Source organism: Stegodyphus dumicola, chromosome 2, assembly GCF_044657685.1.
Source record: "Stegodyphus dumicola isolate Sdum_Otavi_A_Nest chromosome 2, ASM4465768v1".
NCBI classification, from domain to species: Eukaryota; Metazoa; Arthropoda; class Arachnida; order Araneae; family Eresidae; genus Stegodyphus; species Stegodyphus dumicola.
In genome coordinates this window covers 227,916,073-227,932,059 of record NC_140769.1, presented here as the reverse complement: position 1 = coordinate 227,932,059, position 15,987 = coordinate 227,916,073, and the positions used below count along the sequence as shown (strand labels likewise).

At 33.1% G+C, this 15,987-nt stretch overlaps 1 protein-coding gene across 8 annotated transcripts in view; it reads left to right on the top strand.

The window, feature by feature from the left end:
* Positions 1 to 15,987, top strand: part of LOC118187069 (uncharacterized) — a 102,556-nt gene that overhangs the window by 45,198 nt on the left and 41,371 nt on the right. For 7 of the 8 annotated variants that reach the window (XM_085811844.1, XM_085811846.1, XM_085811842.1 and 4 more), the window contains 3 exons: positions 4,468 to 4,577; positions 5,480 to 5,615; positions 6,661 to 6,771. In XM_085811844.1, the coding sequence (XP_085667970.1) occupies positions 4,468 to 4,577; positions 5,480 to 5,615; positions 6,661 to 6,771 (357 nt within the window). The remainder of the gene's footprint in view (positions 1 to 4,467; positions 4,578 to 5,479; positions 5,616 to 6,660; positions 6,772 to 15,987) is intronic. The other variant, XM_085811849.1, reaches the window with a different exon arrangement.

The following is a 15,987-nucleotide window of genomic DNA, read 5'->3' as shown; positions in this document are numbered from 1 at the left end:
AAAAATGATTTAAATTTTAGCCAAAATGTTTAATTCCCATTTTATCAAATATTGTTATTTCAGATAGAGATCATTCACCTTAATCATCAAATCTTGATATCAATAACATTGCATCAAGCAATGAGGGATCAACAGAACACAAACATCTCTCTTGTCCAAAATTTCTATCCAAATCGACATATTGATATTGGTGAAATCTCTTTAGCTTGTGACATTTTCTCATATTTTTCGATTTCTTGTTTGATGCCCTTCTTCCTTGCTACCTCATATTTGGTTAGGGACATTTTGCTGTACTAGGTTAAAATTGCCGATAAATATTATACTAGGTTAGAGGCATTTTGCTGTCCAACATCTAAAATTTTCCACTCCTTAGTACTGCAGCTGCACCGTTGCCCCGGCTCTTATGCCAGCATTACAGTTCTTTTAATCTGTTGATATTTTTTGTGTTCCTAATTTTCGATCATCATGTACGTCTGACTTGTTCTTTATGGAGGCTTTAGCCAAATGAGAAAGCTTTAGTCAATTATCTTAAGCTTATGTGACAAAAGTCACATTATAATCCTCTGTGACTACATGATTGTCACTAGGTAGTAATAAGTTTGTTTTGTTTTTATTTTCATAATTCTTTGTTTGATTTCATGCCTTTATTTGTCATTAGTCGGTTAAGTGATTATTTTAAAGTGTTCAACGATCATCTATTAAGGTTTTTAGAGACCATTGTAAGGCAGATTGAATTACATTAAGTTGTATAATGACTAGGTTGTACAATGATTTACTACTTGTCACTACAATTTTCAGGCAATAATGTGAAATTTTGCTCTCATAAACGTTTACTTTTAAAGCTGATTCTTTTATTTTCTTAAGTGTTCTCTGTTTACAGGCTCCATTTCAAACTCCATTTGAGATTTATTTTCTGTACACAGGTTGGGTAACCCAATGGAAAGTTTAACGTTAGGCTGACAGTAATTTATTTTAAAATTTCTTCTGATTTATTTACTTCCAAATTCAAGACAAGACAGTAAGTCATTTGACCGCTTTTGTGGGTTCAACAGTTAGAATATGGTGGATCCATACACCAATTTGGCAAGAGCTTAGGAACTAAACCATTGTGCAGATGCCTGCCATCTTACAAAAGGCTTCCGCATCGAGCATCTGTGCATGTCATAGAAATATGAAGGGGTATGCGTTCATGTTATATCTGCATTTGCGAAATAAATTCATTATAGCAGTGACAGGTATGTTTTCTTTCTGTATCATTAGTTTTGATTTGGCATGTATTTGAAAAACAGCTCAAAATTAAACAATTAGGTTGAAGAGTTCAGCTGGCAGACAGATGAAATATGTGCTGGATGAACCAGTTATATAGTGTGGCATGAACTGCTACATTTATAATTTATATTTAGGTTACGTATGTCCAGAATTATTGTAATGATTCAAGAAGTGGTTGGAAGAATTTTCAATGATGCACATGAATTTCATTATCTATGTCCACAATTATCAGGATAATTCGAGAGATAATATCAAGAATTTTCAATGATGCGCATGAGCTTTATTATCTATGTCCAAAATTATCAGGATGATTCGAGAATTTTCAATGATGCACAGTGTATCGATTATTAAACTGTTAAATTCTGGCAGATTCCGTTGGATGCCATGCTGAAATACTATATCAGTCAGGACCGTCATGAGAGGTACTGATTATCAAATAAGCTGAAATTTCAATCATATTATAAAAGACTAAATAGAAAAGTGTTCATTTTTAGACTTATTAGAAATTATGTTTAAACAATCTTATTTTTTCCTTCAAACAGAAAGATATAAAGTGTTTAAGTATGGCCTAGAATGTTGGATTTCTATGCTTTGCTTCATGCAATACATTAGATAACTTTGGCTATTGAAACTGTCACAATCTATTGCATTACAGTAGAAGTTCAATTTTGAAACCATGTGTGATAATATGAATGTGTAGGAAATGCCTTGATCCATGGAAATGAAGGTCATATTTCATTGTTGTGAGTAGTTCTTTTATTTCAAGATTTGCAGTATTAAAACATCTGTTTATGACAGGTATTGTTTTCCATATTGTTTGTGAAGTTTGGACAGAATATGTGAGCTTGAGATTCCTTCTGCTGCTACAGACTTAATGATAATCCCTTACTTCATGGATTGAAGAACTTTCTATATACTTATCATTCTTACTAGCACCACACTTGACTAGTAAGATCAAGCTACTAGCATTAAAAATAATCTGGAAGGTCATTATAGCCAGCATCACTTACTCTATTGCATAAAACACCTCACAAAATGTACAACATCCGAGTCATATTTGAATGCTCATAGAGTTTCATAACTAGAGAGACATATTTCTTTTAAATGTTTTAAAAGAAACGGAATGTAAAAGTTTGATTACTGGACAGTTGAAAGTAACATTAATTTAAAAAAAAATATGTATTCAAAAATTAGTTTTTATTTTCATTTTGACGTCTTTGTATGTACGCATATATGTATTTTGCATAACTCAAAAACAAGTTATCTAGGAAAGTTGAAATTTTGTATATGGGACTGCTGTAACATGTAGCTGTGCACCTCCCTTTTTGGTTGCAATCAGCTGCACCAAACCAGCTAATTTTGGATTAACAGAAGCACAGTGGTTTTCCATGGGGAAGGAGTTCAATTGAATCTGAGCTACCTCCTCTTGATAATGTTGAATCAGATTTCGATTGCATTCCTCTCCCTACGTAATTATTGTATTTTTTGTAATTTTTGTATAGCCATATCTTTAATTCTTCTGGTTTGGTAACTATTGGTTGATATTTTACATATTTATAGGAAGTTTTGTTTTTGCTGGTTTTGAATTTAGTCTTATTCATGTGTTTGTGGATTTGGTTCTAAATTTCTTATTCCTTATCTATATTTGATTAATTTTCAGCAGCATATTGCATGGAAATAATATTGGGATAATTTAGTTTTTATATTAAAAAACTTTTGGTACATATATATATATATATACACTCATTCTGTTACCAGGCTTGGTATGCAATAGTTGTGGAATTACTGACAATTTAAAAGTTGTGTGAGTTGTACTACGCCTAACAAAATTACTATTTGTTTGCATTTGAAACTCTTAGTAATCGTGAATTAATTAAGTCAGTTTGTGCACCAACTTAAGTGTATTTTTTCTAAGTGGAACCAAAAATAAATGTTCAATTTTGTGTACCATAAAATGTCTTCCTACCCGATGCTCAGATTGCTTTTTTTTTTGCCTAGAAACTGTAATTTTAATTGTAAGAAAAAATTTTATTTGTTTTTTAACTGTATTTTGTGTTTAATGTTTTTTCTATATCATGCAATTTTTAATGAAGGTGTTTTGAGGTTCTATGTGTTTTTTGCCTTGCTGCAAAGTAAGAATTGAATTAATTGAATGAGAAACATATCTCTAATGAAATTTGAGGAAATAAGTTTATATGAAATGCAGCAAAAAATGTGTATAATTTAATGGGTCGTACAAGGAAGTAGGGTGTCCACATCAGTTTTTTTTTTTTTTTTTTTTTTTTTTTTTTTTTTTTTTAATGAATATGAGCTTAACTGTGGGCTGTCTGAAAAACTTATCTAAAATGGCTTCACTCCAGCTTGTTCATATACATGTTGGGCTTACCATGAGTTTAAAATTGCAACGAGCATAGGCTTGAATCCCAGGGAAGGCATGGCTATTTGTAAGTATAGTGTCTGTGTGGCAAGGGGGCACTAAAAATACACAGCAAGTCAAAAATCTTCTCAAGAGGTAGGGAAAGATAAGTGGGAGGCCCTTAGAATAGCCCTGAGTGTTCCTCAAAATGGGGGTGGAACTAAGAACTAGTGTGGCAGGACTATACCTGTACAGCCAATGGTGAATGTCTGATTGTTTCCCCCTACCTCTACTTGTACGTGTGGGTGTAGAATGCCATACAGCTGGTATAGTGGTTAGTAATGGTGACTTTTGTACCGATGGGCCTGGTTTTTGAATCCCAGGGAAGGCATAGATGTTTGTTAGCGTATCGTGTCTGTGCAGCAGCGGGCATTCAAAATGTATGGCAAGCCAAAAGTCTTCTCAAGAGGTTGGTGGTAGAAGAGAGATAGTAGAGCCTTAGACTTCTCCCTGGTGTGATCTTCCTGAAAATTGTTCTGGAAGCTTAATAGTTAGCAAGGTTCATTAATACCTAGTATATACTTACAGGAAGGCATAATAACTGCCCTTGCAACCTGTACCTGTAGGTACAATTCACATAGGTCTTGCTTCATCCTGTACCTGTGGGTAAAAATTGAAGCAAGGCCAAGGTAAATTGTAACTGAATTTAAAGAGGATGAAAAAGCTAAATGTTGGAAGAATTTTTTACTGCAAAGCCTTCCTTTCATAATATTATCATGAATGTTAATATATATATATATATTTTGTATTTGCATAATAATATTGTATTTGCATAATAACAGGAAAAAATGATGTTTGACATTGCTGCACAGAGAGATCAGTTGAAAGTTCAAATGACAGTAGCCAGTAACAATTCTATCCAGACTAAGAACCAAATTGAAGAAATGAGGAGGTTTGAATCACATATTTTGTTTATTATTTAAATTTTTTTTGTCAAATTCTACCCAACAAAGTTTCATTATATTATTTTTCATATTTCACTGTAAAGATGTTTCTAAAACATGTCAAAATGTTAATCGCAATAAATTCAGTTGATAGAATGGCTAAGAAACTGCTCTGACCTCAGTTATATGGAGAAATTTGGTCTGTCAGGAAATAAAAGCTGATAATAAAAGCAACATGTCAATAAATCTCTCAACTTTTAGTACCATTAAAGTTTGGTTTAATGATGCTGGTGTGAAAGTTATGTACAAAATTGATAAAATGAATGATAAAAGTTTTAGGACAAATTATGAAAGCCAAAGGAAGCCCTATTTCATATTAGTTTATTACTAAATTACTAAATTATTTATAAAACTAAGCTTTTATTTAATGCATCAGATTACTTTGTATATTAACGTGTGTTAAAGCCAATTCCACTTAGAAACTCGTCCTTAAAGACGCCATTAAGGCAACTTTAAGTTTCTTGTAAAACACTATTATTTAAAGTTTTCATAACCCCTTCATTAAGTAATATATTAGTTTTCTCCTTATTTGAATGCTGTTTTTAAATACTTCTAGCTTTAATCATCTGAAAATTTCTTAAAATTCAGAACAATATTTTATTTATATGATGGAAAGAACTTTTCTCCTGTGTCAGGAAGATTGATAGAAGTCTCGTATACTTGATCACTATTTCAGATATTCTGTGAAAGAAAAAGAACTTATTTAGCTATAGTATTTCTATTGCTAACTTTATAACATTTCTAGATGTCTCCTTACTTATAAGTGGATAAAAATTATTTTAGCATTTTGTAATTAATCAATAATAATTAAGACACAATCCTAAAAATTAATAATTTTTTTCTTTTTAAGTCAGAATTTAAAACTTCAGAATGAATTAACAGAAAAGGATTTAATTTCTAAGAAAGAGTTACAAGCAACATCAGAAGCCCTTCAAGAAAAGAAAACTCTCTTGGCGTTAGCAATAAAAGAAAAGGAAAAACTTGAAGTAATAATTTTTTCTGAAATGGGATGTTTTCTTCTTCATGTAGCTTAAATTTAGAAATAAAATTGAAAACTTGAATGACTGTTTCTTAATATTTTTTTTAAATTGATGCTGTGTATAGCTACAGTAATATAATGAGTATACAGTACAAAGTCTGTAATCCGGATGTCCATTATCCGGAATGATCTATAATCCAAACCTCAAAGCCACAAACTTTTTTTTTTGGTGCACGTTGGGAGGATGTGTCTTCAGATATGTTAAATCAGATATGTTAAAGAATGCTTGGCATAATTTACGGCCAGCTGCCATATTTCATTGTAAGGACGATGAAGATGATAGCAGCAAATTTGAAGGTTTTCGGACATCACAAAGTAAAGGTGAAATTTTCCAGTTATTGGATTTTGTAAAGAAATGTGGAGAAATGGTAATAAATGAAGATGGTATAACAGAAGTTTTTCATTGCTACGACAATGCCCCAATCATCGATTGATTAACGGATGGCGAAATCTGTAGTATGGTTCTAGATCCAGAAAATACCGCTTCTGAAAGGTGCAACTTTGTAACTGAACAAGAAATTATGTCTGTTTATAGAATTAAAGAGAAAGTATTAGCACAAAAAACAAAGCAACTTAAACAACTTACATTGAAAGAAATGTTTAATAAAGTAAAAAAATAAATATTAAGTTTTTTTTTTTTTTTTTTTTTTTTTTTTTTTTTTTTTTTGTTTTTGTAAATTTTGATACCCTTTAGATCATAATTGCTCTTTATTTTGTAAATTACGGTTTCATATTTTTAATTGCATAATTTCTGCATGCCATCTTACAAGATTTAAGTTGGTGATCTATAATCTGGGAAAAACCCCTAATCCGGAGTCGCCGAAGTCCCGACAAGTCCGGATTATGGACTTTGTACTGTAGAAAATTTTCTTTTCAAGTGCAGTAAATCTTACTCTTATTTTTTATTTTAAAAAGACTGTACAGTGACAAATACTACTATTAGATTTGCTATTTTAGTTTAAAAATAATTACTTTTGAAATTAATATTGCAGGAAAAAGTGAAAGAATTAACTTGCAATCTAGAAACACTAGAACACAAAATAGAATCATACAGAAATAAATACAGGGATGACAAAACTAGTGCAGTTCCTCAGACTCATGGAGTAAGTTTGTAATTGTTTTCTTTCTTCAAATGCTATATTTATATAGTCAAGAATGATTTCTTGATTGCCGTCATACATAACTAATGGATGTAAATGGGGCAATACCAAAAATAAGGTCTTATATTTTTAACCCGGCATTAGTCGTGCAAGGTATCAAATACCCACCCACACCCAATTTTTTAATGTTTCTTCCAATTTTTTGGCGGGGAAATGGATGAGTCCTTGTATAGCTGAGTCTAATGTCATTTTAACCTTGAAGGAGAGAAAACCTTGGGTCGAATTCTAAGAATAATTTTTCAGATATCGCCTCGATGGGTGTATTATAACCCTGCACGAGTATTTGTGTTATAGTTTTGAGTATATGAACCAACTTTCAAATTATTCTTCTGATATGGCACATTATTGCCGTTATGATGAAGAAATGCGACATTTGAGAAATTTGAAAGTTTCAGTGAAAACAATGAAGAATATAACAGTTAGCATGGTCCATCTACTAAAATAGACTCAGATATAGAAGAGCAACATGTGGATTTTGATGAAAAAAAATTATTTCACAGGAAGAGATAATAAAACAGTTTAAATAAAAGAGGAATTCTGTATCAATGTTAGAGTTTCTGCAAAAAACATTATAACAAAACACCCTGGAAGTACATGTATTTCAAAGGATGTCATTTCTCCTTTGGAAGCTTGGTATCTTCTTACCTTTCCGAAGCTAATTGAAACTTTAGCAGAATGCACGAATATTTTTATCCAATCAATAAAAGAACGATTTTCCTGAGAGAGGAATGCAAAAGAGACAAATTAAACTGAAATTAAAGCTTTTATTAGACACTTATACATTTGTGGTGTACACAAATCATACACGTAAAATCGTACACGTAAAAGATCTCTGGGCAACAGACGGCACCAGAATAGAAATATTTCGCATAACTATGTCTGCAAATCATTTTAATTTTCTGATGAGATGTCTAGCTTTGATGATACTAGAACTCGTCAGAGTAGGAAAGATTTGGATAAGTTGGTTCCAATATGATAATTTTTTGAAATATTTGTGAAAACTGCAAAAAATCATATAATATCGGAGAATATGTTATTATAGATGAGAAACTGGAATCATTTAGAAGGTGATATCTATTTCTGCAATATATGCAAAAAAAAAAAAAAAAAAAAACCTTTAAAATATGGTAAACAGTTTTTGCCCTTGTCTAATCGATAATATTTTACACATGGAATATGGAAGTATACACTGGTCAATAGCCAACAGGACAGTTTCAAGTGGATAATAGTTCAAGTAGTGTGAAAAGGTTGATCAAACCTCTCTACAGTTCGAGGCGTAATTTGACAGTAGATAATTGGTGTACATCCTATTCTCTTTCACAGAAACTTCTGAAGAAGAAAATAACTATCGTTGGATCCATAAGAAAAAATAAGAGTTATTTTTCCAATATTTTTGAATTCAAAGAAGAGAGATTTACTCCTCCATGTTTGGCTTTCATAAAGATAGAAGTATTGTTTCATATATAGCCAAGAAAATTAGAAATGTTCTTCTTTCAACTGTACATAATGATGATGCAATAGACTCATCTACAGGAGAATTGAAAAAAACCTGAAATAATAAATTTCTACAATTTATGTCAAGGAGCAGTTGACATTGTTAACGAAATGCTTGTCACGTATTCAATGGCTAGAAAATCCGTTGACTGATGAACGTTGCTGCAATAAATGCGCAAATTATTTTGTTGTATACTAAGAAACCACCTACTAAATGTCAAATGAGGCAGTCATTTTTGAAATATTTGAGATTTCAACTTTTAGAAAAATATAAAAAAAAATAGAAGCCAGCAAGCAATGCTTCCACAAAACGTAAAAGAAAAACTAAGATCCAGTGGAGACATCTCACCACATGCAAAGAATGCTAAAGTAACATATAAAACATGTGCTGTATGCCCTAACAGTAAAGACTGAAAAGCTAAGTTTACTTGTGAAAGGTGTGACAAATATATATGTATGGAACACATGGCATGTGTTTGCAGAAAATGTGCGAAATAAATGTAAGTAGCATTTTCAACTATTTTTACGAATGTACTCTTTTTTTTTTTTTTTTTTTTTTTTTTTTTTACATTTCTTAAAGAGATTTTATGGTAGAAAATATAATGAAACATTCTTGGGTATGAGATGCCCTATGCGAGTAACACTGTTAACTTTTGTCGTGCGGGTAATGCCAAGTTAAGGAACATAGTGAAACTTTTAGTATGGTTGTTGGCGGCACTGTTGTAGGTGGCACTTCCTACACTCCCAGATGAGCATGCATGCTCTTCGCTGTAATGCTCAGTTGGTAGCCATTCAAAATAGAGCTCCCATTGAACACTGTCACCAAATGTGAAGTTTCCGCAGTTATTTACTTTTGGAATGCAAAAGGTGTTCAAATGGTTGAAATTCATTACCAGTAGACAGAGGTGTATGGGCAGTCATGCATGAATGTGAAAAATGTTCACAAGTGGTGTAGAGAGTTTACAGCCAGTCGTACTGAAATTCATGACCGAAAAAGGAGCCTTATACCATCAATTTCTGATGAGAAAGTCGCGAAGGTTCAGGAAAACATGTAAAGATGGGAGAATCAGTCTGAATGCTCTCTGCATGTTGATTCCTGAAGTTTCCCAAAGCATCATTCACAGGATTCTAATAGGAAAGTTGCGTTATCAAAAAGTTTGTGTAAGATGGGTACCATGTATGCTGACAAAAGACCACGAATGGCAATGAATTGATGCTTCTATTGAATTTCTTTGCTGCTGTGCACATAAAAAGGATAACTTCTTGGACTCAAATGTCATAGGTGATCAAATCTGAGCATTCCATTTTACACCTGAGACTAAACAACAGTCACACAAATGGCAGCATCTTTCCTCACCAAGCTACAAAAATTCAATTGCAGGCTGCTGGTAACTGTGTTTTGGGACCAGAAGGAGGTATTATTGGTTGACTTTCATTCTGCTGGGATCGTGATAAATCCTGATAGTACTGTGAATTACTGAAGAATCTCAGAAGAGCAATTTAGAACCTCAGCTACTGCTACCTGTTCCTTAGGTTGAAAGAGTATTTTTCTGGACAGCAGTTCTGCTCCAATAATGAAGTGAAAGATGAGGTTTAATGCTTTCTAAACTACTGCGAGCTTGTACGTGGGCCTTGTAAAACTATCGTAACATCTACAAAAATGCATTAACTTAAATGGCGATTATGTAGAAAAATAAAGCAGTCCTTCAACCTTTAAATTAATTTTATTTTTGAGATTGTTTTCATAGTTTGAGAAATAAAGTTAACTATTGTACAAAGCCATTGAAAAAACATTGATTTGATTTTAAATCAATTACTAATTCATTTACATGGTAAAAAATTTTATTTTCACGTTTATTTCACAATACAAACTGTGAAGACAATTCCGAAAAAAAAAAAAAAAAAAAAAAAAACAATCTAAAATGGAAGTTCATCTCTTTCGATGACTAAAATGACCTTTATTAATTTTTGAGTTTCTAATTTTTAGTTCTTTTTCTTGCTGCCTCTTACAGTGCGTTTCCTGCATACTGTTTAATTGAGTTCAGAAGCTCACAATTTTAGTTGTGCTTTTATGAAATTAAAATAGTCATGATTCTTAACTGAAATAGATGACTATTTAAGATAGTTTCTTGCTTCACAGAGCTGCTAATCACTGTGCTTTGTTGTGCTGTTGTTGACTATGAATTTCTAGATATTTTTTTTTTTTTTTAAATTTCTAATGGCAGATTAGAAGACAACTATAATTAGAAATACAAGCATATTAACAGAATTTCCAGATAGCTGATAAGTGAGAAAAAAAATGGAATTTCTGAGACCAAAGCTAGACTATTTTCAGGTGTTGCAGTTACCAATTACAGTTTAATGTATTATTAGGTCATTAAATTGTAATTGATAACTGTGTAGGCCAACTATTTATAGCTGTCTGCAAGCTAATATTTCATCAATCCCCCCCCCTTCTTGTGCGCAAATTATTTTAAGTTTCAAACAGCAAGTCGTGGCAAAAGGAGAAATTTTATTTTGTACTTATCAAGCAGTATTATATGTCCTTGATGTTTTGCTGTTGAACTTACTTTGGGTAACATAAATTATGTTGTTGCATTTCAGTCAAATTGATGAAATTTTAAGTTAGAATTACAAGGTTCATTTTTTAATATATATATATATTGTGTCTTTGTTATTGCGTTGTATGGATAAGAGAATAAAATTAATAAATATTTGAAAGAAAATTAATACATGAGATCCTTTATTTATATATTGTATTTTTATGTGTGCTTTATTTATTGTATTTTTAATAATTAAATTATTAATATATGGGATTCAGATTTCTAACACCAAGTGCTTTACTTATTTGTTTTATTTTTAATAATTGTAAACTTTTGTTGATTTTCATGTGTGTAATGCATAAAAAAATTTTCCACATTTTATCAGTAACTGCTAAATATTTTTAAAAATTCTTGCATTTTTGTTGGAACAAATAAGTTTTACTTTTGCATAATGAAACTCGGCAGTGTCAAAAACAAATGAGCACTAAACAATATATTGGCAAAAAAAGGATTCTACATATGTTTTTGATGTAAAAAAATCTTAAAAAGATTTTGTACCTGCATTGTACTTGAGCTTCAATCTTTTTCAACGGATTTACACTATTTTTGGAATATACTCCTGATAATATTGCCTATAAGGCAACCCTGAAGATATTTAAAACCTTGTAATTTCTTTTTTCAACACTTGAATTTAAATTTTGTGAACACTGTTAACTTTGATTGTTGTTCTATTTGAGCTAAGAAAACTCTAACTTGTTAAATTAAGTTTCGTAGTTATTCTAACTTATGATTGTTTTATAAAACTGTTTTAAATAAAGGACAGTGTACTTAAACATCTTAATTGTGTTAAATGCACAACATATCAATTTTACTAAATGGTATCAAATCAAATTCATTGAGATTAGCTGTCTTGAATTTCTAAATTAGTTCTTTCTCCCCACTTTTATTTTTTTACTTCTAAGAAATGTTTAATTCAACTCAGATCGGTATTAAGTTTTTTTTTTTTTTTTTTTTTTTTGCTGTGCAGTGCAATCTATGCCGTTCATAAATTCTGGAAAGATTGCACCAGGCACTATATATTCAAAGGAAGACATTAAACACTTTTTGTAACACCATTTAATGCTACTCAAGCACCCATATAATTCTTTGCTGTATTCCATGAAATTCCATCTTGTATTCTTTATTGGAACGTCTGTTGTGGAGAAGAAACAAATGTGTGATATTTTAGATTAATATAGTAATCAAGAATTTTCTGTTAATCCTCTAATGGTCACCACCTGACCGCTATTTTGGACACTTTTGTTATTGTCAATGATATTGCAGATAGTCTTCAGAAAAGAGAAATAAATTCATATTGCTTGGTAAATGGAATTCTAAAATTAGGAACCGCACTGTCAAATTGCTCAATACTCTGGCTGGATTGGCTGAAGACAGACTGTGGAATTATGGAATTTTTACTAATTCAATGAACACTTTTTTTGTCATATATGTTGCCAGCTTTTATATTCTGTAAATAAGAGGCACAGATTATAATACAGAATATTCCATCTCTTAGTTTTTGAGAATCATTAAAAATTGCTCAAATATGCACCTTTGAAAAATCAACTGTTTGGAATATGGAGTCTGCAAATAAATAGATTATGTATAGCCATTTATCTGACAATTAAAGACCACTACAAAATCATAAAAAAACTAATAATATGAACTTTCTTTTTTTAATTACTTGAAAAGGAAAAACTTATAAATGTAATCTTTGCTTTTGTTATAAAATAGAAATGTTGTGTAATTGGCAAAATCTGCACAATTTATTTTATATAGTTTAAAAAGGGGGAATAAGTAAAACTTTTCCCTTAATTTTTAGAAAATATGTCAATATATATAAAAATAGTGGATTATGTATTAAGTATATAGCTTGTAATGTAAATGAAAATCTTCAAAACAGTGAATCAATCAAATCTGGTGATTGTTTGTTCTGTAAGATACACTTTATATGAATTTTGTTTTAAAACAGCCTGCGAATGATTAAATTGTAGCTGTTAGTTGAATCTGTTTATCTCAGTAAAAAATTCACACTTTAAAAGAACTTGGAGTTGCACTCAGGAATGAGCATCCTGTAAGTGTTGCAAAATAAGAACAAAGCTATCACTTGCTCTGACATTTAAATAAGATATATTCCTATGCATTTCTGGAAAGTGAAGTGCACAACCATCGTCTCTTTGCTATCCCTCAAATTATGTCTGCCTATAAAAGTTCTTAAAGTAAATATGAATGAAGCAAGAGCATGCACCTCTTTAAAGTAAACTAGATAATGGGTGATAAAGTTGTAAGCAATATTTATGTTAGAAGGCGTGTTTTTAAAGTAGGTATAATTTAGAAATAAAAAGAAATAAGTAGAATTTTGTTACCAGTTTTATTTTTGTATGAAAGCCTGTACCTCAATCTATTTTACTACATAATTTCCACTAACATTAACACATTATATTGTACAACCAGTGTTTGAATTCCCTCTTCATAGAAGTGTGCCACCTCATGTGACACCCACTGCAATACAGTTGTTTCGAACTGATCATTGTCATCATGACAAAGACTGCTCGGATGCTTCTTCAAATGCAGGAACAGGTGGTAGTCACTAGGAGCTAGATCAGGACTGTATGAAGGGTGATCACGTTGTTCCCAGCAAAATGGTATGGTGAGATCTTGAGTTTGTTTAGCTGTATGTGGATGGGCATTCCTGAAAAGAAAGTACGGCAGGTTGCGTTCTGAATATTCACAAATAAGCTACTTATTCAATCAATAACATTTATTTTTAATTTACAAGCGAAAGAAAAGAACATTCTACAAAAACATATCATGCCGCGTATATGCACGCTAGCGATAACGGCACAAGCACGAGGAAGAACTACAACAAATCAGTTCACTTCACTTGAGAGAAAAGTACAGAGTTTAGTTGCAGCACTGCTATACATGAAAAAAACAAAGTTAACATTTAATGTTCAAGTTCGTTGCATGGTTGCTGCATACTCCCCTCCCAGTGTCAACGATATCGTACAGGGAAATGAACATGACGCCCAGAACGTGTAGTCTTAGGTTGCACCTTTGTTGCAGGCTGTGCTGAAGTGGTGATATCAGATGGACAATCATTTGATGGGGTATCGGGGTTAAGTGGCAAATCATGTACCACAGTGTCCTGCAAACAGTGAGGTGAAGTTGGTGGAGGAGCGATTGGTTTATCCCTGTTCAGAACATAAGCTGGCTTTACACGATCAATGGATACCGGTACAGTTTTGCCATTTGTGTCTAGGTAAAAGACCTTCTCTGTTCTACGAACAACTAAAAATGGTCCATCATAAGGAGGTTGTAGTGGGCGTCTCACCATATCATGACGAAGAAAAACATGGGTAGCTGTGGCTAAATCACGGTGTATAAAGGTTTTGCTATCACCATGTCTCTTGGGTGGTATGAGGCGAAGTGTTTGCATATGTGCACGTAAGTGGCTGACAAAATCTGTGGTGTAAACCGGTTGTTGAACAGGAACCAGGAACTCCCCAGGCAGACGAATGGTGGTGCCGAAAACCAAATCTGCTGGTGTGCAACCCAAATCTTCTTTCAAAGCAGCTCGAAAACCAAGAAGAATCACAGGAAGGACTTCAGTCCACCGCTCAGTGGCATGGCACTTGATAGCAGTCTTAAGAGGTCGATCCAATTCCTCTATTAACCCATTCGACTGGGGGTGGTAACTAGTCGTCCTGGATCTCTGAATTCCGAGGTGATGAGTGAGAGAGCAAAAAAGTGAAGCTTCAAACTGGCGTCCTTGGTCAGTTGTCACAGTAGAGGGAACTCCATACCTGGAGACCCAGCATGTGAAAAATGCTTCTGCAGCAGTTTCAGCAGAGATATCCTTGAGTGGTTGAGCTTCTGGCCATCGAGAGAAATGATCAATTAAAGTCAAGCAGTAAGAATAACCATTTGAGGGAAGGAGAGGGCCTATAAGGTCCAAGTGAACATGGTCAAATCTTTGAGAAGGCTCCTTAAAACTTGCCAAAGGTGCTTTTGAATGGCGATGAATTTTAGCCTTTTGACATGGGACGCAACACTTGGTCCATTCAGCTATATCCGATAACATTTTAGGCCAAACAAATCATGACCGCACAATGTGTTGTGTTCTGCGTACACCAGGGTGAGCTATGTTGTGTAATGAGGCAAAAACATCCTGGCGAAACTGTGTTGGGACATAGACTGCCAGTCGATACATCACAGAATAGATCAATGTTAGATTCCGGGAGAGTAATTTTTTTTAACTGCAGGGATGTGTCTGATGACAGTAAGGACTTCATCTCATCATCCAATGTTTGTGCTTTAGCTATTTCTGAATAATCAACTGCTGCAGGAAGAGTTAAGGCAGCTATACAGGACATGACATCTGCAGGAATATTCTCAGGCCCTGGAATGTGCTGTATGTTAGTTGTGAATTGCGATATGAAATCTAAATGCCTCACCTGGCGTGGAGAGCACTTGTCATTCTTTTGACGGAAAGCATATATCAGAGGCTTATGATCAGTATAGAGGACAAGCTCTATAGCCTCCAACATATGTCTGAAATGGTGAATGGATGCATAAGCAGCAAGGAGCTTCCGGTCATAAGCACTGTACCGAGTTTCTGCTGTACTGAGCTTCCTCGAGAAAAAACCTAAGGGCTGCAATTTGGAGTCCACAACCTGATGCAATGCACCACCAATAGCATGATCAGATGCATCTACATGCAAAGTAAGTGGGGCAGTTGGAGAAGGATGGGCAAGTAACGTGGCATTAGCTAGTGCTTGTTTGCATTTTTCGAAAGCCTCTGTTGCAAGCGAAGTCCAAATAATTGGTTTCTTCGAATTCTTCTTACCAGAACCCTTTAGGATGTCACTTAACAAAGCTTGGTTATCTGCTGCATGAGGCAAAAACCTACGATAGAAATTCATTAGGCCTAGAAACTTACGCAAATTACCAATAGTTTCAGGCAACTTAAAATCTAGGACTGCTTGGACTTTATTTTGCAAGGGTTTAACCCTTTTCTGGGCTTATATGGTGACCAAGAAACTCCAACTCAGTGACACCAAACACACATTTTGAAACATTT